The sequence below is a fragment of the Diceros bicornis genome, chromosome 23 (genome assembly GCF_020826845.1).
Source record: "Diceros bicornis minor isolate mBicDic1 chromosome 23, mDicBic1.mat.cur, whole genome shotgun sequence".
Taxonomy (NCBI): Eukaryota; Metazoa; Chordata; class Mammalia; order Perissodactyla; family Rhinocerotidae; genus Diceros; species Diceros bicornis.
In genome coordinates this window covers 43,224,356-43,248,419 of record NC_080762.1, presented here as the reverse complement: position 1 = coordinate 43,248,419, position 24,064 = coordinate 43,224,356, and the positions used below count along the sequence as shown (strand labels likewise).

The window sequence follows — 24,064 nt, the reverse complement described above, 5'->3', positions numbered from 1 at the left end:
TGTGGGGACCTTGTCTGGAGTTCAAGTTTTGATGTTTCAAGAAAAATACAAGATCTGAAAAAGGCTTACAAGTTCATCCCAGGTCCCTTGAACCTGCTCATGCAGAAAGTGGCCTGTTTTTGTCTCTGCTCCACTGGTGGAGTACTGTAGCCACAGAGATCATGTGTGTTGCATGAGAAGGGTGCAGTCCTCTCTAAGAGGAATAGGACGCCGTGCGTGTGCACAGCATTTTGCCATTAAGAAAATGCTGTCCTTGGCACTCTGAACCACTCCTCACAGCCTCAGGCTGTAGGGGTCTCGCTCCATTTCACAGGTAAGGAATTCAAGGCTGAGAATTTACTTAAGAGCCTTGGCCAGTGGCTTTCAGCTAGTAAGTGGCAGAGCCAGGACCTGGAAGCAAGGTTTTATGACAGATGTGACTCTTCTGCCTGTTTGGATTCCAAATTAAATGTTCTTGCCTCTGAAGCACCCTTGCTGGGGACTGCCCATCGGGAAGCAGAGAGTGTGAGCGTTGACTTTTTTTCTGTGAGTATTGCCCCTCGGCAAGGCCTGCCTGGTGCAGGTCTGTGGAGAAGCGTGTTGCTAACGTCTCCTCCCTTCTCTTGCCTCTCTCCAAGGCGGGGAACACGGCTCTGCACCTGGCCTGCCAGAACAGCCACTCCCAGAGCACACGCGTCCTCCTGCTGGGTGGCTCCCGCGCCGACCTCAAAAATAATGTGGGTGAATGAAACCGCCTTCTCTCGCGCTCTCTCGTCACATTGGAAAATAACCCTCAGCATACTTGAGTATTAACATCTAGAAAATAAAAATGTAAAGTGTTTGGGGACTATCTATATTTATTTTTTGCTAATTTCCGAAGGGGTCATTTCTAAGGGGCATGAGAAAAGGAATTAAGACTCAAACACCGCTTTTCTCCCATCCTTTTCCCCTTGTTCCTCCACCTCAGTTGGTTTATCATTTCTTAGAGCATGTGTCTGGCAAATGCGTCTAAGAAACCTCTAAGTGTTTTAAAGTCTCCATCTACATAGAGTGTTGTACTGTTGGCACAATTGGCTGATGCCATGCGGGGAGGTCTTCTGATGCTCCGTGCCCAGCACCTACAAAGTGATTACTGAGGCATCCTTGGGATGAGCTGACGGGTCAGTATTCTTAGAGGAAGCCGGACCTGAGAGGTCATGTGGGCATCCCTCCTCCCTCCACAGGAAGCTGCATTTCCTTTATAAATCCCATGCCTCAGCCACCTGACAAGAGCATCTGACTGAGGCTTCTCTCAAAAATGGTCTCAGCTGGGATCTCCCTGAGTGGGGGCAGACTCACCTAAGGTGGTTCTCAGAATGCCCTGAACCTCAGCTTTGAGCTTGGCTCCTTCTCAGTCCAGGGGAGAGGTTATGCTGACTGGTCACATCTCTAGACAGAGCTAGAATGAAAACGTCAGGAGAACACCGCAGAACGTCACGACTTTCTGCCTCCGGTTTTATTGTCTCTTTGGGAGCAGTTTGGCCCGTGCGCACTAAGGAAGATCCTGATCCTGAGGGTTTGTGAACACCCTTTTTTGCTCCCAGTGATTGCCTCTTCATCAGCTCCCCAGGCTACATTGCTCCATATGGGATATTGGGGTTCTGCTAAAATGGGATGCAACGTGAATCTTTTAGAACACGTGATCTTAAAATCCGACAGCTCACCCTGCTGTCCTGTCCTTTCAGCCACGATGGATCTATGACGGGAAGGCTCGTTTCCAAAGCGGTGCTGTTGGTCTTAAATAGTCCAGAGCCTGGGGGTTGTAGGAGAGGCTGGGGGCAGTGGATTCTTACCCAGTCCTAGCTGAGCCGAGCCTGCCTTAGCTCTTGTGACAGTCTCATGGGAGCAGGCATCCAGCATACGAAACCTGAAAGCAGCGAGTCTGCATAGCGGGAAATGATCAGGGCTGCAGACACCCGGCTGTGAGTCTTGGAGTGGAGCATCTGTGGTAAAGGAGACGCTTGTAATTCAGGCCGATGCCCTCTGAGGAATACATGCTAGTCTGCCAGCTTTTAAGTGATATTTCCTTTTTACTGTCTGTTTTGTTTTGTAACGGCTCAGACTGCTTAGAGTTTGATTTCTGTCCGCAGGCAGGCGACACCTGTTTGCACGTTGCCGCGCGCTATAATCACTTGTCCGTCATTAAGCTCCTCCTCAGTGCTTTCTGTTCTGTCCATGAAAAGAACCAGGTCAGTGCATGTGTTCTCCCCGTGGCCGCCGGGCCCCTCCCCGCAGGGCCAGCTGACGGGTGTGTTAGCCCAGACGGTGGCAGGGGCTGCTGGGAGCCTCTCCCGGTCTGGGTGTTCCACTGAGTTCCTGTGGCCCCGGTTTATCTGGCCTCCTGGAGAAAGCCTGCCCTTATCATCCCACTGCATATCACCACATTTGCATATTGAACATTTTCTGGAGATCCTGGGGCAGGTTTTATTTTTAATATGGTTTTACAAAGGATACTCACAAGGAAGAGTGTGGCTTTGTAAATAAGCCAGGGAATTAGGTATCTCATGACTCCCCGAGTTCTCTTCCTTGCACTGCCACTTTATTTGAGCTGATGCAGTCTCTGGTTTCTGTAAAATTGGGTACATGATCTGTATCTATCCCATATAGTGGAGTTTTGAAATAAAGCTGTGATTATATAAGTGTTCCATGGAAATGTGCATGATTTTCAGTAGTCACTTAGATTTTTAAAAGTCTTCATATTTATTGATACTTAAGTGATGCATTGTTTGACTTTTCTGAGTTTGGGTGCATATATCTGAAACTTAAAAAAGATTGTTGTTCAGATTAAATATATGGCGGTTTCAGACCCTAGCTGCGTATAAGAGTCAATAGGGGAATTAAAAATACCAATTCTGAATCCCACCCAAGTTTAAATGACCAGAACATCCAGGTAATGGGAGTTTAAAAAGCTCCTGGCCTGAGTGTGCAGATAGGATTGAGACCCTCTGACCTGGCTAAATAGCCAAATTCTGTCATTCTACAGCCTCCCAGTGGATTCTGGTTCCTCAGATTACCCTCACACAGCCCCCACTAACCAGTGCTTCTCAACCTGGGCAGCATGTTTCCGTCACCTGGGAGCTTTGAAAAATCACCATGCCCAACCCACACTCCAGACCGATTAGATCAGAATGTCTGGGAGTGGGGCCCTGGCATCAGTAGTTTTTAAAGCTCCCCAGCTGATTCCAGTGTGCAGCCAAGATTGGAAACCACTGCTGCAGAGCTTCCCCACCACACACAACTAAGTGACGCAGCAGTGAAACAGACTTCTCCCCGGCCCTTCTCTGGGGGAAGAGGGCCATGGGGATGGCTGGGTTTTCATGTTCCCCAGGAAACAAAGGATCAGAGTGCTTTACCTGGTCACTGATGAGAGAGAATGGATTATTTCACTTCTATATTAGCCTGATTTATATGTATCATTCTGTTTGGGGAAATAAACCCAGCACTTGCATTTGGAATTGGCCCATCAAACTGCATTTGTCCATATCCTCCTTTCATAGCTGACTGTCTGAAAACATTTTTGTCTAAAGAAAATATGAAAACTTAGGCTATTTGGTAAGAGGTGGAAAACAGCTGGTCTCAAGTGAAGACCGATTCTCAGTGACTCTGTGGAAACAAAGATCACCCAGACCTGCCGCATGAGTCCCAGCGGCCCCTTCACATCCCCGAAGGGCTGTGGGGCTGGGATACTATCCTCTGGTGCCTGTAGGAGCAGCCATCTTCTGCAGCTTCTGCTCATTCTAGCTCTCAGAAACCAAGGGGTCTCTGCCCTCTCCCTCGCCACAGAGGGACATGGTCCAGAGCTCCTGGATGGCTAGCCTGCCGGCCCCTGTCTACCTGCCCATCATCCTGCCATGGTGTCAGGCTTCAAGTCTCACTGTTCTCAACAATCCCAGCCCAGCATTACTTTGCTCCCCACACTTAATCCTGTGGTTTCTGGTGTCCCCAGTCAGAAAGGAATGTGATATTTGTGTATGGGTCATTTAGTTCCAAGATCTCTCTAAAAAGAACCACATAACACTTGAGCAAGGGCTCTCTATCTGTCTAAGGCAAATCTTAGATTGACTTTGAAAAGCCACCACCAGAGCATGGGATGAAAAGCCGGAGGGTTGGGGGCCATGATCAGATGGGGTCTAGCAGGCTTTCTTCTGATTAATTTCAGGCTGGAGACACAGCACTGCATATTGCTGCTGCCCTGAATCACAAGAAAGTGGTTAAAATCTTACTGGAAGCTGGAGCAGATGGGACCATTGTTAATAATGTAAGTTGAGTTGCAACAATGGATTCTAAAGGCGTTCCCACCCTTTTCCAGAAAGAGGGGTACTGTTACTACCTCACCTCCTGCAGACTCCTCCCAGGGCACATAGCTTCGCCAGCCTCACTCTGTAAGAGTGTCGCGTTCTGGTAAAAGCCGCAGTGCTGCAGTCCTCAGGGGTGGACTTGAGGGATCCCTTGCTCTTAGCAGCCCTGAGTTGACAGGCCCTGAGGGCTCATCTTTAGACTGCTACCTCAAGTGAGCACTTCCTGGCATGAAAAGGAAGATCAGGGCTGTCTAAGTAAACTGATGAGTAGATGAGTAAGTGAGTTCCAGGCCTGTAAACAGATGTGGTCCTGAGAAAAATGGCCCCATGGCCATCAGATTAATCATCCTCAAAACTCTCTTTTCTCTCCAGAATCACCTTATCTTACTCCTCCTTTCTCTCTCTCAACATCCCCTCCCTCTCTCTCCCAGATCCCGCAGGTACCAGCCTAGGCACCCTTTCTTCCTCGAGGCTGACCTGTGGGTCTGCCCTCCTGAAATAGCACAGACTCAGAGGGGACTGGGGGCGGAACAGTTGTGTGGAGTATCTAAAGAGTTGGGGGGTGTGGAACCTTGCACAGGCTCCTGCATCTAGTTCCTCTTCTTCCTCCTCTCAGCTCTAGTACCTATATTTGGTGGTGCATCATGGTACGCCTCCCATGGTGCCTTGAATACCTTTCCCTTCCTTTGAATCCCACTGCTGTCAACTCCTGGTTTTTGGCTTCATCTCCGTAGAGCCTCTGTTGTGGCCATAGCTTCCTAATTGTTTTTCACAGTCTGGTTCCTGAGACTCTGTGGCTGGGCCCTGATCTCCCCTTCCAGGTGTCTTCTCCATTATTTTTTAGGGAAAATTCCTTGCTTGGCTGGATTTTATGATCCTTTGTGTTGTTTCCTCAACTGAAATCTTCCACTTTGACCCTGGGACCTTGATTTTTACCTTCCCTCATCTCTTTTCCGGGAAGAATTCCTCGGTGGGCAGTGCCCCAGATCTTTGCCTCCTAGAGCGCTTATTGCTCACTCGGCCAGCACTCACCCTCTGTTGCTGTGTGTTGTTAATCGCTGTGTCCTCAGGTGTTACTTGGCTCCCTCGTTGGCTGGGATGAGGCTCAAGAGCAGGGCCATGTCATCCATGTGGTTGTGTTTTGTTGAGCATGTGTGGGTGCTGGTGTCACTGAGTGCAGGGTTCTTGTCCTAGTTGGGTAACGTGTGTGCAGGGTTGGTGTCCCTTACTCACTTGTCCTCCCCTGTCCCTTAGGCAGGCCAGACTCCGCTGGAGACTGCCCGCTACCACAATAACCCGGAAGTTGCTCTTCTCCTCACTAAAGCTCCCCAGGTAGGATCTATTGCATTTTCCATTGTATTGATTATGTGGGGCCACAAAGTTGTTGGGACTCTCTGGTTGCAACCTACTGAAGCCAATTCAAACTAACTTAAATAGGGAACTGATGGGCTTACTGACCAGGCAGTGGAAAATATAGGAATTCATGTGGGCCTCCATTCAGGATAACCAGAACCAAAGACTTCAGGTCCAGCAGGCTGCTCTTCATACATGGGCATCACTTCCTCCCTGTGGCTGGATCATTGTCACTACCAGCTTCCTGGGGCATAACTCCCCAGGTACTCAGCCAGGGAAGAAGTTCCAGTTGAATACATCACAGGAGAGGGTCCTGATTGGCGAGCTTGGGGCAAATGCCCTGAACAAGTAGGACAGGGGCTTTAAGAAGATGGCTGCATCCATTTGACCATGTGGTTAGAGGGGGCATTTCCTAGGGAAAGGTGGGGGGGAGGGGTCCATTCTGGGCAGACAAAGCAGTAAATGTCCACTAGAGACGGTTAAGTATAGTATAGCTTTCTTTCCTTTTTTATTGAGTAATGGTATTTTGGCCATATTTTTTTTTTTTTTTTTTTTGTGAGGAGATCAGCCCTGTGCTAACATCCGCCAATCCTCCTCTTTTTTTGCCGAGGAAGACGGCCCTGGGCTAACATCCGTGCCCATCCTCCTCCACTTTATATGGGACACCGCCACAGCATGGCTTGCCAAAGCAGTGCGTCGGTGCGCGCCCGGGATCCGAACCAGCGAACCCCGGGCCGCCGCAGCGGAGCGCGCGCACCCAACCGCTTGCGCCACCAGGCCGGCCCCTTGGCCATTATTTTTAAAAGATGACTGATATCATTTGAGTTGAGGTTGAAATTATCTAAATAACAATAAAGACATTTAATAATGATAATTTATAAGCTACTTATAATTTTAGCACCCTGAAATAACTGTTTTTTTTCTTCATATTACCTTCCACAGACATACGATTTTTATATAATTGTGCCTACGATGTATATACCCTTTTGTATTCTGCCCTTTATCCTAACTATAGTAGGAAAATGTTCTGCACTCTTCATGATTATTCATCATAACATAAGCATAGTATTCTTTTTTTGTTGCTGTCCAATATTTTGTTAAACCATTTCCTTAATGTTGGACATTTATTTCCCTATTGGAGCTATTCTGTATTACATTACAGCAAACACTGGTTTTCCACCTTATTCTGGCTAAGGTGGTGAGAAGACAGTGTCAGGGAGCCAGAGGAAGGTTCTGGACACCAGCCTGCTGCATTATAACCCAGTCCCTGTCAGCCCAGGGTTCTGCATGGCCTTTACTTTATTGAAGTTTTATAAACCTGCCTGATATAACTAGCAGTTTCTGGAAATGGTTAAGATTTTTGTCTTTTGCAAAATTGATCACCCTCTTGCCCGTGGAGTTGCTCCTTCTCAGTGGCCTCTGGAAGTCATGGAGCCCCAGACAGGCGCCAGTCAGGGGCTCCTCCGGGAAAAGGCTCCACCTCTCTCCACGGATTTGCAAACAAATCATCAATGGAATCATCCTGATAGAAAAATGCTGGTCTCTTATGGATCAGAAAGTATAGGATGCTGTATAAATGTCAGAATCCATCACAGTTACCTGGCATTTCAGCATTTGGCAGTTTGATGGACAGCCAGCCCTGTTCTCGGCCATGTGAAGATCATCAAACCTTATGGGTGGAGTATCCTCCAGGCACACAAAGACTTATGTGCCTTTAACCCACCTGTCGTTTGTCTTCCAGAGCCCAAGGATCTGAATTCATAGGGCAAAAGCTTTACTGTGGACCATTTTCCTACGCGGTTTTCCTTAAGTGTTTCTATTGAAAAATGACTTAAGCAAGTTTTTCCACACCCATATTGAATAGCAAATAAATAGGATGACATTTTATGAAAGTTTATTTTACATGATTGTACATGCTAAACCCTATTTACTCAACACAAAGAAGGAACTTTGGAATATGCATAAAATTACATGCATGCTGTTCTGTTGTTCTGTAGTTACAGAAATAGCCTTACTGTTTTTGTCTGAAATGAGAAATTCCCTCACCTTGGCACCTTAATTGACCACAGCTCACAGCAGTACTAAGAGAATACTTCCTTCTGAGACCTTACGATCAATATTCCCTGATTTCTGTGAACTGGAAAAGATTAATGACATTCCATTTGGTAGATGGTATGGTTCGCTGAGAAAGGCTATAAGCTGTGCAGAGTTATTTTCACTGGCTAATAACATGGTCTCTGGAGGGAATTTTTCTGATGATTATTTGGGGTTTGGGTGACCTCTCAGTGTCACTTCTCATTTTTAATTGGTATGGTTTACAAATGCTTCTAAAAGTGAGCTTCAGGTTGATTATGGTGCTGTACCCTGTTCTGAGTCCATAAACCAAATGGGCAACAGGTCCTAGTCACTTCTTTTATCAGACTTGAGTTCCTGTTGAGTCTGAATTTAGTTTTAGAAATGACTTAGGACAGTGGTTCTCAGGCTTTTTGGTCTAAGGACCTTTTTACATTCTTAAATATTACAGAGGCCTAGAAAGAGCTTTGTTTCTGTGAGTTATATTTATCAATAGTTAGCAGATTTGAAATTAAAGTTGAGGAATGTTAAAGATGTTTATTCATTTAAAAATAAGGTCATTTTCTGTTAACATAAATAGCATCGTTTTGTGAAAAAGAACTATTTTTCAAAACAAAAATTGAGTGAGAAGAGTAGCGTCATTTTGCAGTTTTGCAAATCTCCTTACTGTCTTACTTAGAAGAAGGTAGCAGGATTCTCACTGATTTCCGCCTGCAGTCCACGCAGTGTCTCTTATGCAGCTCCTGGTGAACACCACTGTACACTCATGAGAGAGGGAGAGTGAAAAGGCCAACAGTGTAACATTATGAAAATAACGGACCTAGGGGTGCCTGGACACTTTCAGACCTGTTGGCTTAGGGGATGAGAATACGCTTTAAAAATTGGGTTCAGCCACAGGCAGATATTGTCAGGAATTTTCCATTTAGGTGGTACCCACTGCCTGTAGAGGTTCTTTTTGTCATATAATCATGTCACTTGAATCTAATGAACCCAAGAAGAAGAAAGTTGGACACTGAGATGAAAACCACTATGCTGAACTTCAGAGAGCACTTACCTATCTATATAAGAAGACAATAAAATGTTGTTTTATTGCAGAAAGATAGTGTGACCTTGAAAAAGTGTTTTCACCTTCTGGGCCTCCTTGGTTAAAGAGGGTGAACCCTTGAACTAGGAATAGGGGGCTGGGGGAAGGGTATGGAGCTGGGCCAGAGACTGAAGGTTTCCACCAGCTCAACGATCTATACTCTGCTTAAACATCCTCTGCCACTTAAGCAGCTCTAAGGCAGCAAGGCGGGTGGGAGGCACCCGACAGTGACTGACAGTCCAAGGTGTGCCAGCTGCCTACTTTGTCTCGGTTAAGCCCAACAACTCCCCATTTTCACACTTGAGAATACAGAGCACAGAGAGGTCATAGAAGTTGCCCGAAGATCCTGTAGCTAGCTGCTGCTGGGTTCCAGTCTCAGTCTGTCGGACCCCACATGTACTGGCCTGTGTCCGTTCCACCTCTCTGCACTCTAAGGGGTAGACCAAATCCTTCCTATGCTTCCTTTTGGGAAGGAAATTCCTGCCCCATGGTTGGTACCATGGCTCACAGATGGACCTCAATAATGTTAGAATCAAATTGAATATGATTTGATACAGTTTGGCCAGAGAAAATCTGATGGGCTAGTTTGGGTCCAGTGTACCAAGATATGAGACTGTGCCTGGCATAGGGCTGCCGCACTGCACAACTCCAGGTGATGCCACTCATATCCTAGTCAATGTGAATGGTGCTCCCTGAAGTTAAGCAGTGCACAGCCTGCACACACCTACATAGCGGCCCTTGCCTGGCACGTAAATGCCTGTTACTGCTACTGTCATAGACTGTAAGCTCCTTGAGGTCAGGGACAATGTCCTATCCATCTCTGGGTCCCTGTAGTGCCCAGCACAAGACCTGGGAGGCACAGCAGGTGGTCCAGACATGCTTGTTTGATGTAATGCTTGGTCTCTTCCACTGGGCTGGAAGCTCCGTTAGGTCAGAGCGCCAGGTCCGAGGAGAGTCCTCTCACACTGATGCTGCGCACCCCAGTGGTTTGTAACCATGCCTCTTGCCTCCTTCAGGTCTTGCGCTTCAGTCGAGGGCGAAGCCTGAGGAAAAAGAGAGAAAGGCTCAAGGAAGAGAGGAGAGCTCAGTCTGTGCCAAGAGATGAGGTGGCACAAAGCAAGGTGGGGGGTAGCCTTCCCGCCCCTTCCCAACTCCGCCCACGCACAGAGGGTGGGAATCGATCACCTGGCTTCCTCTGGGTTCATCTGGCAGCCACCATGCCCTCTTCTGTTTCTCCTTTCCACCGGGGTCTTCAAACTGTTGTCAGTCTTTTCCCTTTGGCTTCCTGTCCTCCACTCCTCCAAGATTTCAGATCGCACCCTGGTGTGGGTAAATTTACTAGCCCCGTGTATCTGTGGCCTTGTCACTACCATGTGGACAGCCCTGCTCCACATCATGCTCACATCATCCTCTTAATTGTGTAGAGCAGTGGTTTTCAAAGTGTGGTGTCCACTGTGTCATCTGGGACCTTGTTAGAAATGCAAAATTGAGAGCCTCTCCTCAGACCCACTGGATCAGAAACTCTGGGGTGGGGCTCAGCAATCTGTTTGAACAAGCTCTCGAGGTGATTCTGATGTGGACTGAAGTCGAAGAACCACTGGCATGGGTTGCTTCCTCTCTTCCTCTTAGGGAATGGACTGAGGCTGTGTTGGCCCATAGGCCTCCTTTGTGCAAATTAGAAGATGATGCCCCCTGGGCAGAGCAGCCCAGCACAGGGCACATATGGTGAATAGAGCCGGAGCTGGATTTCACTCCCTCTGCCTTACTCAGCCTCCTCGGCTAGGTGCCCTTGTGCAGTGAACAGCTTGCACAGCTATACACAGCAGCCCTGGAATGAGCCATGCCTTTCAGCTCTCCCAGGAGGAAGACAACTAGGATATAGAGACAACTTTTGGCACATAAAATTTTATACCAAGTACTTGCTCTTCTGTCTGCTTATCAACCTCCAGGGTTAAGGCACTATAACTCTAATTAAGTTCCTGTGTGTGAATTGTACATATTTGTAGAAGTTCTCACAAGGACCAGAAATGTGGTGTTTTTTCATTTCATTTGAGCAGGTTCTCACTCTGCTATGAATTGTGAGGGTCCACGTTCAAAGAATGAGGGGGGTGGTTTTGTGCTGAACGCAAAAGACTGAAATCTCTACTGCTGAGGTGTTTTGTGTATGGTAGGTTCCTGAAGTTCTAGAACATAGAATTAGACTCAAGACTATATTTAGTTTGGCACCTAATAGATAAAGTAAAAGCCAAATATTCAGCCGACCGGGAGAAGCATACACGTTAGGTTAAGACCACCAAGCTTGTCATTGGCAAGGATTTCCGTGGGTCCATTAGTGGATGGAGTCTTGCAAACAGAATTTTACAGCATTATTGAAAAAGGCCGAGGGGGCAAGTAGAACAAGTTTCTGGGCTTTTTTTCTCTGTAGGGAAGTGTCTCAGCAGGAGACACCCCTAGCAGTGAACAGGCTGTGCCCAGAAAAGAAGAGGCTAGAGAAGATTTCCTGCCAGCCTCCCCGGAGCCCAGAGCAAAGGACAACAGGCAGAGAAAGTCAAGGCCCAAGGTCAGGAGGCACATGAAAGCCGCCGGAGGGCTGGGAGGCAGGGTGGCAGAGGGCCCCGGGATGGCTCGTGCCCAGCAGCTACAAGGCCACTTCACTCGGCTTGCTGGTCTGGAGCGAGAGCACAGGGATTAAATCTGGCTAACTGCAGACACAAGGTTAGTGTGCTGATGGATTTCTTTTCACGTGGTGCTTGGGGTAGACCGCCAGGAGACAAAGCGAGGCGGGGTTCTTTGCCCACAAGTGGGTGATATGGGAGCCATTGGCTGGGAGTCAGTCTTACCGATGTCACAGTGCTCAGGGGTGTCGGCTCTTCCTCTCCCACAGGTGTCAGCATTTTCTGACCCCACCCCACCAGCAGACCAACAGCCTGGACACCAGAAGAACTTGCACGCTCACAATCACCCTAAAAAGAGGCCCAGGCATCGATGTTCCCCCCCGCCTCCTCCGCACGAGTTTAGAGCATACCAGCTCTACACGCTGTACCGGGGCAAGGACGGGAAGGTGATGCAGGTACCTGCCGAGCCTGTCAGGACGTGGGACCACAGGCCTTGAGCAAGGTTGTCTGTTTAACACTATTCCTGGGGGCTAATATCCACTTTAGGCCTTGACTTAAGAAGGCATGAGCCTTGAAGATAAGCCAGATGGCCCTCCCCACCTGAACAGTGCAGATACCCTCCTGTCATCTAGGCCCAGGCAAACGGGGGTAGTTACAAAGCTTTCTGCACTATCCTTAGGGGACTAGATAATGTTGAGGCCCCAGAGTGGAGAAAATCAGCTTGAGGGTTGGGACTATATCTTACCCTCTCCGAATCTTCTTAGCGCCCACTGGACCCAAGCCTGGCCTACCGGCGATTCCGGAGTTACGCCAGGGAGAAGTCAGTCTCCTCCATCTCCTTCTCCCTGGTGTACTGACTGGCACATGATGGGTACTCACAACTGATTTGTTGAAGGATCGAATGAGTTGGACTGATTCCTTTTTGTTTCCCTCTCAGGCACCAATAGATGGTTGTCGATGTGAACCTCTAATCAACAAGCTGGAGAACCAGCTGGAGGCGACTGTGGAGGAGATCAGAGCAGAGCTGGGGTCGGTTCAGGATAAAATGAATACAAAGCTGGGGCATGTGGAGAGTAAGACCCAGCACCAGGTAAGCCAGTCACCCAGCCTCCTAATTTCCAGGTGCTCTGGCAGAAAATGAGAGCAGAGGGAGACCTCAGCACCCCCTTCCACCTGCACCCGGCCCGGAGCGTGCCAGTGGGCGGTCAGGGAGGAGCCTGCTTATGCCTTGAAGCCCGCCCATTTAAATTTTTTAAGAACATGTTAAAATTGCTTCAGATTACAAAAGTAATATATACTCATTACAGAGCATTTTTAAAAATCTGAAAATTGGAAAGGAAAATAAATCACCTGTAAGTCCACCTTGATGAAAAAGCACTAATAATATTTGGATTTATTTTCTTCCTGTCTTTTTATATGTCTGTGTGCTCTATATTTCCATTGCACACAAAATTAGAGTGATCATGTCTATAGTTTTTTATTTTCTTTTCCCAACTTTTTGTTTTGAAAAATTTCAAATATAGAGAAAAGTTAAAATAATAGTATAATGAATGCTGGGATACCCTCCGACTGTTAATTTGTTGCCACATCTGCTTTATGAGTCTCTCACATACACTTTTTTTCTCTCGCTGAACTGTTTGAGATTCAGTTGCTGATGTCCTGATGTGACACCCCTAAATACTTCAGAGCGCATTGACTAAGAATAAGGACTTCCTCCTTCATGACACAATACCGTTATCACATGCAAGGAAATTAACTATAATTGCATAATATTCAGTCCATATTCAGATTTTCTCAATTCTCCCAAAATGTTTTTTTAGAGCAGTTTCTGTTTTTAATCCCAGCCCAGGATCCAGTGAATCTTTTGTGCATTTGTGTTATCTCTGTGGTCTCTTTTAATCTAGAACAGTCTCCAATTCCTTCTTCCAACTCTTGTTTTCTCCTATGACGTTAACTTTTAAAAAGTCCAGGCCAGTTGCTTTATAGGATGTTCTATATTCTGGGTGTGTCTGATAGTTTCTTCATGGTGTTACTTAACTTGTTCCTCTATCCCTGCGTTTCTGTGAACTGAAAGGTCTAGAGCAGTGGTTCTCAAAGTGTCATCTCTGGACCAGTAGTATCAGCATCATCTGGAGACTTGTGGGGGAAAAACGTGCAAATTCTTGGGCCTCATTCCAGATCTACTGAATTTAACTGTGAATAAAACTCGGGGTGGGGTCTAGCTACCTGTATTTTAACAAGATGTCCAGGTGATGCTGGTGCACCTAGAGTTTGAGAACCATTGGTCTAGATGCTTATTTACGTTCACGTTAAATATTTTTGGCAAGAATACTTCATAGTTAATGGTGTAAACTTCAGATCACATCACATCAGGAGGCATGTAATGTTAGGATGTCTCAATGATGCTAAGTTTGGTCACTTGGTAAGCTGGTAACCACCATCTCTCTCCACTGTAAAGGTACATTTTCCTCTTGTAATTAATAAGAAATGTATGATGGATATAGATTTGTAAATACAAAAAAAAACTTTAAAAAAACTTACAAAATAATACATGTTCATTGGAAAAACATTCCACATTACAGAAATATGGATCATAGTGACTCTTCCCAGAGAATCCCCTTCCATTCCTGGTTTGGTGTATTTTCCCCTAGGTTTTCTCTTTTATAGATAGTAACCTATAGAATTATCACTTGTAAACAAAAATGAAACTATGCTGTGCTTTTTATTTTTTTTCCAGCTTACTTTTAAATTTAGTTATATATCTTAGACACATTGAGCTACGGTGTGCTTTTTAATGGTGGTGTACTTATTCCTGTGTATGGAGGTATACAATTTTGCTTTTTTTCACTTAATTTTATATCATGAGCATTTCCTCATATCTTGGGCTTCATAATATTCCAGCATATTAATACAGCATAGTTTATTTAACCATTCCTTTTTATTAGACTTTAAAGTTGCTTACAGTTTTTCACTCTTGTAAGTGATGCTATGATGAACATTTATGTGCATAAACTTTTGATTGCTTCTCAGGTTATTTGCTCACAATTAGGATAATTGGGTCCAAAATTAAGAATATGTTTAAGGCTCTTGATAAATAGAAAGGTTTTACCAATTTATATCCTACCAGCAGTGTCTGAAGTTTCTGTCTTGAACCTTTGCCATCATTTAATGTTATCATTTTCTAAGTTTTTGCCAAGTTGATTCCGGACATTTAATTGTTTAATTTTCCTTGTTTGTTGGTGAAGTCGAACATTTTTAAGGTTTATTTGCTATTTGCATTTTGTGGACAGCCCATTTAAGAAATCTTTTCTTAGAGCCATAATATATTACTTGACTGTTCTGTGAATAAAAACCCACTTCAGCTAGCCTAAGCCCAGAGAGGAATGTATTAGATGAATGCTGGGATATCTCAGGGACCTCACTTCAGTTCAAGGAAGGTGACCGGGGTGTAGAATCTTAGTCCTAATTCCAAATTGCAGGGAAAGGACTCTGCCCAGCATGAGTCAGGTGCTCAGGCCTAAACCAGTCAACGTGCCCGGGGAACAAAGCCGTGCATCAGTGCAGTGGCTCTTGGCAGAGCATCTGTGTAGGTGATAAGGAGGTGGGGGAGCAGGCCAGTCCTAGAAACAGGAGGAGAGCAGCTCACAGGAAAGCATGAGGACTGAAGAGACACAGCAGAAGGTGCTCCCCACATCCCCAGAACTGATGGTTTTGGAACATGCGGAGTGTGGAAGGTCGTGTGTCTCCCTGACAGGAGAGGAGCTCCCGCTGACAACAGTCCCTTTCTCTTCTTTGGACCTTGTCAAAGCAGTGCAAGTTCGGCCCTGCTGGGTGTTAGGGCCCTACAGGAAATGTCCCGATGAAGGGGGTCCCGGGAGGGCAGGTGACTGAAAGGTAACAGTCGTTTGTGCTCTGAATGAAGTGCTCCCTTTGACCTCTTCCCACTCCCGTCCTCACTCTTGCTTTGACTCCCTTCAGTGGAGCCCCGAGAGGGTTTGTTCACTGGGAGAGCTGGATGGAAGCCCCAGTGTCAGCTTCTTTCACTGCCTCTTCGCAGCCACTAACATTTAAGTGGGGGTGGGGGGATAAAAAAAGTAATTAGAAAGGGAGACAGAAGAGCTCCATGCTTTTAGAAATAGTGTTTCCTTTCAATAATAATCTTGGAAATAATGTTCTGAGACCTATAAAAATTCTCTTTTACCTACAAGGTCTGCATTGGCTCAAGTGTATTCATAGTCTCACAAACCCCTTAAACTTTAACAAATGAGAAAAAGAAAGAAACATTGGGCTGCATAGAAACATGCTCCCGAATTCTGAAAACCTAGAGTCCCATGAATACTATATGAGAAGAGAACAGAATGAAGAGTCGAGGTTTGCCTGCATCCTCTCTGGTCCCTGTGCGGTACCCCAGACCCCTCCTCAGGAGTCGAGAGACCAGGGCCTGTCCTTAGACATCTCAGTCGTGCGCTCTCTACCCGTTGAATCCTAGATGCGTGTTCTGGACAAGCTGATGGTTGAGCGGCTCTCGGCGGAGAGAGCAGAGTGCCTGGCCCGCCTGCAGCAGCACTCGGACACGGAGAAGCACGAGGGAGAGAAGCGACAGGTGAGGATCGGCCTTCGCCAGTCCTTGCCTGTGATTTACCACGTCTCCACTGGGTGAAAGACTCAGCCCCATCGTTGAAAACTCAGAGGCTGAGAGCCCCTAAAGGTGTTTGCCTCACATAGCATGTCATGTTTATAACTCTGAAATGAAGTTAATAGAAGAGAACCCGTAGTTCAGTTCATGTGTGTTGCTGAATATGCTGGCAGTCGGTGGAGACCAAACAGTGTATAGAACGTGCTGGGGACGCTGTGCTCTGCCGAGTCAGTTCTATGTACTGTGCATTTGTTGGGCCATTCCTCTGTTGCTGAACAAGATTGGTTCCTGCCCTCAGGGAGTTTATGATCCACCCAAGACAAGAGACATAAAACGAGTCCTTGTGAGTGTGTGGGGGTTCGTGCTCCTAAGCAGCCAGAAATGCGTGGTTTGGGAAACTTGGAAAGCTTTGGGCGTTTGAGTTTTCGGTGGCTCTAGGTCACTTAATGGAGATTATAGATAGCTGTCGACTCAGGTGCTAGGTGAACCTGGTCTACGGAGGGCAGGCAGAGAAGGCCGTGTGGGCTGGGGCGGGTAATCACAATTTTTGGGCTTGTCAAGATGGTATCCTCAACTATCATGATTGAAAAGTCTGTTCTTGATGCTTTAATTCATAAAACCATGTATGAAATTCTCCTGATTATTTTGTGTGTTTTTTAGATGTCCTTGGTGGATGAATTAAAAACCTGGTGCATGTTAAAGATTCAGAGTCTGGAGCTGAAGCTTTCTGGAGATTCTAGGGCCTCTAGGGCTAAATCCACACCATCCACTTGTGAATCCTCCACAGGTAACCCACCTGCAGAGAGAGCCATTCCACCCAGAGGTGATGAAGCCCCCAGATATTACTCTCTCCTGTACCCAAAGGCAGCCTGTATGATAGGGCTGTGGAAAACACTGGACTGCAGGGGAAACTCTGTAGGGGCAAGGACCATGCTTTGCTTACTACTGAATACTCAGTTCGTATACAGCAATAGAGCACTCCTATTTAAGTGTTCAAAAATATTTGAATGCAGGAATGAAAGAATTATTGATCATGATAGCAGTGCTTCAGGTACAATGTTGATGGTGTCAGAGTGGACCCCAAAGATGAGGGTAATGGATGGACATCTGTGTCCTCAGCAGGGCTCTCGCCCTTGTGCCTCTTTCCCCTTTCTCCTCCTTGATCGGCCTTTTACCTTTGTCCAACGCTGTAAAACCTCATTAAACAGCAGTTCATACATTGAAGCTTCCCCAGGTGCTAGATAAGGGATGCTTCCAGCAAAGCATCTTTACATTGGCCACAATGAGTACACTTGATGATGATAATTTTGAGGACATGTGGAGCCTTAGTAATTAGGCCTCCATGGGGATTTTGATATGTCAAGTGTTTTAGGTTACTACAGACCATCTCTGGAACTGTGGTTTTTATCTTCTTTGTGCCCACAACATGGGGAACATTCCTAGGCAAATTTTTCATGCTGGGACTAGTTATGGAGCTTGGCTGGAGCTCTGGGTATGGGGAATAGGACCACTTCTCCAAAGTGGAGCTTGGGTCAAGGAACTAGTAAGTGGAGCTGTGGTGTGGAAAGGGCCCAGAAATTAGAGAATGGGGATATTCATTCTCATCGACAAATGCCCAGTTCTGTTTTGAGACACCTGGTGAGCTGTGTCATCCTTAGCAACCAGAAAATGGTACCCAGAGCCTTCTAGATAGATTGAGATAGGCTAAAGGAAAGGCCAGCCACCTTTTTGGCTTAGATGCTACCAGTGTGGCTAACACAGTATCCATGAAAGCCCTGACAAGCCAAAATGATAATCGGGAGAAGTGGAAGGGATGGGCAGAGGAGAAGGTGCACATGGTTGGTGATTGGGAGGCTGACGGTTTACAGGATTCCCAGGACTGTCAGATGCTGACCCACAGCCATGGACTGTGTGAATGTGGACTTGCTCTGACTTGAGTTTTTTTTCTGAAACTAGGTGTGGATCAATCAGTGGTGACTGCAGGTCCAGTAGCAGCTTCTGACAGTTCCCCTCAGGTGGTTAGGCCTAAGGAAAAGGCCCTCAACTCCACTGCTACCCACCGACTCCAGCAGGAGCTGTCTTCCTCGGACTGTACAGGCTCCCGACTGAGGAATGTCAAGGTCCAGACAGCCTTGCTACCCCTGAAAGAGGCAGCCAAATGTGATCAGCAGGCTGGGCCCTGCGTTGACAGAGGCACCCAAACCAAGAAGTCTGGGAAAAGTGGGCAGACAAGGCATCGAGCCCAACAGCCGGGACCCAGCACCGGTGGTGGGCAGCCCCCACCAGCAGCAGGCAGTGAGCAGACTGCCCCACACATTCGAGACACCTCCCAAGCTCTCGAGATTACCCAGTATTTTTTTGAGGCTGTTTCTACCCAGATGGAAAAGTGGTATGAAAGGAAGATTGAAGAAGCACGAAGCCAAGCCAGTCAGAAAGCCCAGCAAGACAAGGCCACACTGCAGGAACATATCAAAAGTTTAGAAGAGGAACTTGCTAAACTAAGGACTAAGGTGCAGAAGGAAAATTAGGACTGGGAAGTGGCACCAGAAAGGATTCTCGGGGATTTCTGGTTTTGCAACTGCGGAATAGCTATGCCCAAGGTGTCAATTATTGTGCACATAGCAGACTTGCCTTTAAAAAAAAAAAAAAAACTAATTTCTAAAATGTGCCACACACACACTTCCTATGCCCTGAAGTTATGAAGACTTCAACAATTAAACTGAAACCAGGGGAAGCTTGCTTAGTTTCAGGTTTCATTACAAACTCAAAACCTCAGTCCAGGTTCATCTGAAGTTCAAAAGCTCAGATTAAGGGAGCCACACTAAGAAACTGAATGATGTGTAAGCCTAAACCCTAAAATTCAGGACGTATGAAATAATATAAATCAAAAGCAAGAAAAAAGTTAATCCCTTGTGAACTCACGTCAAGTAGTTATTCATATAAACACGCCTGCCGTGCCTAGACAAGAGTGTCCTCTGTCAGAGAGCTATAACTGAGATGTGCGCTCAACCCTCTCTCTCTCTCTAAATGCCTGCATTTTACCCAGGTGAAAACTTATCAAACAGATTTTGAGGAGAAAGAGATTTTCATGATGTCACAAGATCCAGTATATCTTAAAATGTTTTGCAACGTCAGAGTGTATTTGAGTAATGAGTAATTGGCCAACACCACTGGGAATGTTTGTTAATAATGAACTCAAATGAGAGAGGTTCAAATCATTTGATCATGGTTTTTCATCTATTTTCAGCCAAAGTACAGAAATACTACAATCGATTAATCCTAGTGATTTTTAAAACAGATTAATGGAAAACATTCACGTAACAATTACTTGAAACTTCTGTAACCTATTTGTATTCAAGCCCAATTATCTTAGAGTACCTTTCTGAATTTGAGCTTACTGGTCTACATTTTATAAAGAAATAAGGCTATTTCTTGAAAGTATTTTATTTTTAATTGAGTTCTGTCATTGAAGAACCTCAGAAGCTTTCCACTGCTTTGCAGTGCCTATGTCAAGGTAAATAATTCAGTAATTTGATTTAGACCCCACAATTCCCCAGCCTCACGGAGCCCTAAGGATTTTACTCTGCCCTCTGGAGTACACCAAGTTTTACAAGTAGCTTGGGTGTGTTGAAAAATTGGGTGTGTTGAAAAATTGGATTTAATTATCTTCTAAGCTTCTTGTCCCTTGGAATGTGGGATTATAGTCATCTCAAAATTCCATGTATGCACAGAAACCTCAGTTCTATTACTGTAAACACAGGAACCAAGTAACTATTGTCTATAATTTTGAATAAAATGTTGCTCATTGAGCCAAAGAGAAAATCATGACTTATCGACATGGGAACACCCAGAAAAACTAAGTATGTGTTAGGCCCTTTGTTTTTCGCTTATCATGCTCATAGTTGTTTTTGGTTTGGTTTTGTTTAATACTGACAGTCTAGTCTATGCATATAGACATTCCTAATAAACGTAGATGTACGTCACCATTACAGAACCTGGGCAGGGAATTAATTTGATGTTCTCTCAAGTTTTTCGCTTCTGTAAGCTTGTCCTGTTCTCAACTGCTGTGTAGGTAGACAGTTCTTCCCCAGAGGCCCCTGTTGGATTGCTAAACGTAGAGGCACTTGCCTCTTCTCATTTCTCTTTGATGCTAACGCAGAACCACAGAATTGCAGAGGTAGAGGGTGCCTTCGGTTTTCTAAATCTATTCCAAAGGAGGTATCACTGACTGCTTTAGAATCATTCCTCAATATACATCAGGTTATTGAGAGCTGCCTAATACTCAAAGAAGACATGAAATCCTAAAATGTCTAGGAAGTTGTGTTCCAAGCAGGAGTTATTTTTACTTATCAGAATATCTCCTGTTACCTCAAGGGGTATCCTTGTTGAGAAATGCTGAAAACAGATTTTAATTTATCTAGACCATAGAGTGCTTTGGTGGGAAGTAGTTTGATGATGTAACTCCTACCCATCAAAAGCAGGCAGGTTATCCTTGTGAACTGGATATTCTGGTCCACGTCACAGGTAGGGAAGAGACTCAGGGAGGAATGAGCAAGGTCAGATGCACCTAGTCTGGCAGATTACGTGGATCTTCTCTCTCTTTCTCATAGAAAGGAAAACCAATAGAGGCAAGGAAATAGAGCAGGATCAGTCAGCCTCCCAACCCAAAAAGATGGCAGCATCTCAAGACCAATGCAATAGCTTTTTTTCAACAACTGTGTTTGATCTGTTTTTGTTCCTTAGCATTGTCAAAAACTCAACTACGGGTCCAATGTGTATTTTTCCTTACTTTTCCCTTTGCTATCTGCTAAAATGAGCAAATGCCACAATAGTACTTTTCCAAACAAGCAGAACTAACACTTTATAGGCTGTCATGTAGGTCATATTTGAAATGAGATTGGAACTTTGAGTAGCTGTGGGAAAAATGATGTGAAACACAAAAAAGTTGTACAATATTGCAGTGTTTTTTTTTAAAGAAATTGTTAGTGCATTATTGCATTGAGTATAGTAAATATCTGTGATAGACTGAATATTAGTTCTACTCTTACTTGTGACTTTGGGAGCCCAAAATAAAGGAAGTGATGTTTTTGTTTATACCTTTCTTTTTTTTTTTAAGTACTGATTCTTGAGAGGTATGTTGGCTTCTATTTAGTATTTTTATCACTTTGCATTTGTGTCTCTTCCAAGCATTAAATATGGTTCTCAACACTATGGATGTTAAATTCCTTATTTAAAAAATGAATGTAAATACTTTGTTTAGCTTGCATTTTCATTTGTGTAGCTGACCAAATTTTATGGTTTCTGAAAGAGTGCCTTCACCTGGCCACACTTCACCTTGTTTCTATAAAAGTGTAACTTAGAGTAAATACATCTGCTTTAAAGTAGAGATCAGGTGCACGGCATAAAAAAATTAAAAAAAAAAACACTAACATGGAAATATTTCTCAGTGCAAGCTTAAACAAATGTTTTGCTGTAACTGTTGACCTTTTTGGAAAATACTGTGCAAAGGAGACGGACAAAACATCATTTGTAATTGTATGCAGGCCAAGATAACATTTTTTGACTAACAAATTGTTCCTAAAAGCTAAATACATTTCTTCTTGTGATATACAAGTCAATAAATCAAATAAGACTTAAGACAAACCAGTTTTAAAAAATGACCTTTTTGGAATACCTCTTATGAATAAGAAAAAAACATTAAAAATACCTTTTAAGTTGTCATTTTCTTTAATGGGAACTATTCTTTTCCTGTAATATTAAATCAAATATGACTATAAATAGAATTAAATCCATAAGATAGCATAGCAAAGCACTTTTTTAATAAAAAATAGAGTGGGTAAAAAGTGATTTATTCTTCTTAGTAACAAAAATAGTAAATTTAATTTAATCCTAATACAATTTCTCAGATGTCTGACTTGAAGGAAATAGCCTGTGGTGACTTCTGGTTTGGCACAGAGTGACAATTTGCTTTTGATCCTGTTTGGACCTTATTCTACATAATGCCAGTTTTTTTCAAGGTAGATGTGACTGCTTAATTGTTTTTTTCTAGCATTTTCCTTACTTATTCCACAAAAGACAGAGATAATTTAGGTAAGCGTGGGTCTGTGCCTCTCAGCCTTTCCTGAGTGTCTGCTGGTATGACTACAATAAATATGTTCTGCTTTCCTCAAATAATCAAGTTATCTATTATGTCTCTGCAGGCACATCCACAGTAATGCCTATGCCATGAATTTAAAACTTCTGACTGACGGCACATTTAAGAGGAAATGACATAGGGGCAGTCAACATGTTAAATAGTAGCCTTAGCCACTTCTCCTATGCTCGTAAGCTTTTGTATTAAAAAAATTTTTTAATATAAAAAGATTAATTTATTGTAGTTCAAATACATAAACCAAACATTCAAACATCTTAAAATTAAACTTTAAGAACAAAACTTTAATGTTCAAACGTGAATATAGTATCATTTGCAGGGAACACCCAGAAAAGTAATTTGTTTAATGCAGAATACTGATAAAAAGATGATGAATAAAATGTGTTTCACTAGTGGGTCTATTCTGGCCGACATCTTAATGACCATGGTCCATGTGTGAGAAGAAATTGCTAAATAAATCTTAGGCTAAACAACAGCCTTGGCCTATATTCAGAGGGGCTCATCAAAGCAGTGACTTGTGATAAGTGAATAAACTCTTTAGAGATGAAAGGAAAAGCTTGTCCATTATAATCATCTTAACCCCTGGAAGACGAAAATTCAATTTCCAGTGTTTTACCCACTTTTATAAAACAAAATAACAAAAACCCCAAGTTAGGTTTTCCTGGAGTCTGGTTTCTGCATCTCAAACCCAACTGAACTTGCAAACTAAAACCACAAGTGCTCTGTTTTCCACGTACACCACTGCTAGAAAGAACGTCACAAAGTCACTGCTGTCCACACCTCATAAAAGGATGGGTTTTAGCTTCAAGATTTTAGATTTACTAGAGACAGCCTATACTTGAGTAGATATGTCAATCATGCTACACAAAGAAGTGTTCTCTGTTTAGAAACTGTTCATAAATGCTGCTTCTGTTCATCAGATGGCTTTGCAACAGGTTGACTAATGTATATCTATATAAAAATCTGAAAATTGGCTCACGCAAGCATTTTGAATTAGTACACTACCCTGCGGAAGAGCATTCAGAATTATTCTGCCTTGTGGGCTCTGAGGCTGTGGGAGGTGGGGTGGACCCTGGCAATGCAGATCATCGACATATGCCCCTCCTCTGGCACACAGCCGAGTACTACATACCGTTTATCATGATGCAGAATTTTTTCTACATCTTCCGGGTGCTGTTCAGATTCTCGGTAACTTGTTAGATCTGTTCTGTAGATCAAGAGAGGCCTTCAGTCTGCAGGCCTGCCAATCCCAGCCTCTTCCACAGCTGTCATTCTCACTAAATTTACTGTTATACATCTGGTCTCTTGCAAAAATGTCCTGAAGTCAACTTGTGTCTCCGATGCATTCTTCAAACTCTTTGTTTTTTCCTCTCACTGGAGGAGAACATAATGCACTGAGATCACCCTTATTGATGTATTTTACTTCCTTCTACGTGGATGTTCAGGTAATTGCATTAGTTTTATCCAGAAGTTGCCTCTTTTTGGTAAGTGCCTCAATGTGTTCATTAAGCTTCTCTTTCTCCTCTCTTTCCAACAAAGATCTAGATTCCCAGTCTTCAGAAAGTCCTCTGAGTGTCAGATTATGACATGCCTGAAGAATATACCTCAACAACCCTGAGGGGAAATGCAGAAGGATTTTTCAAGAAAGTTCCAGGGTATCTCCTGAGGTCAGTATATCTCTAATCCTACATCTCATACTGTTTTTTAAAATAGCTTTATTGGCTCATACAACATTATATGTTAATTATATCTCAATTAAAAAAAAAATCAGAAAAAGAAACTCTGCATTATTGAGATATAATTCACATACCCTACGTGTAAAATGTACGATTCAAT

At 44.3% G+C, this 24,064-nt stretch overlaps 1 protein-coding gene across 6 annotated transcripts in view; it reads left to right on the top strand.

Moving 5' to 3' along the window:
* ANKRD6 (ankyrin repeat domain 6) overlaps nucleotides 1-21,283 on the top strand; it is a 172,523-nt gene extending 151,240 nt beyond the window's left edge. For 2 of the 6 annotated variants that reach the window (XM_058566631.1, XM_058566632.1), the window contains exons 6-16: nucleotides 618-716; nucleotides 2,109-2,207; nucleotides 4,178-4,276; nucleotides 5,571-5,648; nucleotides 9,843-9,947; nucleotides 11,252-11,386; nucleotides 11,711-11,896; nucleotides 12,379-12,531; nucleotides 15,931-16,044; nucleotides 16,738-16,864; nucleotides 18,034-21,283. In XM_058566631.1, the coding sequence (XP_058422614.1) occupies nucleotides 618-716; nucleotides 2,109-2,207; nucleotides 4,178-4,276; nucleotides 5,571-5,648; nucleotides 9,843-9,947; nucleotides 11,252-11,386; nucleotides 11,711-11,896; nucleotides 12,379-12,531; nucleotides 15,931-16,044; nucleotides 16,738-16,864; nucleotides 18,034-18,605 (1,767 nt within the window). In that variant the 3' untranslated portion in view covers nucleotides 18,606-21,283. The remainder of the gene's footprint in view (nucleotides 1-617; nucleotides 717-2,108; nucleotides 2,208-4,177; nucleotides 4,277-5,570; nucleotides 5,649-9,842; nucleotides 9,948-11,251; nucleotides 11,387-11,710; nucleotides 11,897-12,378; nucleotides 12,532-15,930; nucleotides 16,045-16,737; nucleotides 16,865-18,033) is intronic. The other 4 variants (XM_058566633.1, XM_058566634.1, XM_058566636.1 and 1 more) reach the window with 4 other exon arrangements.
* Nucleotides 21,284-24,064: the final 2,781 nt, after the last annotated feature.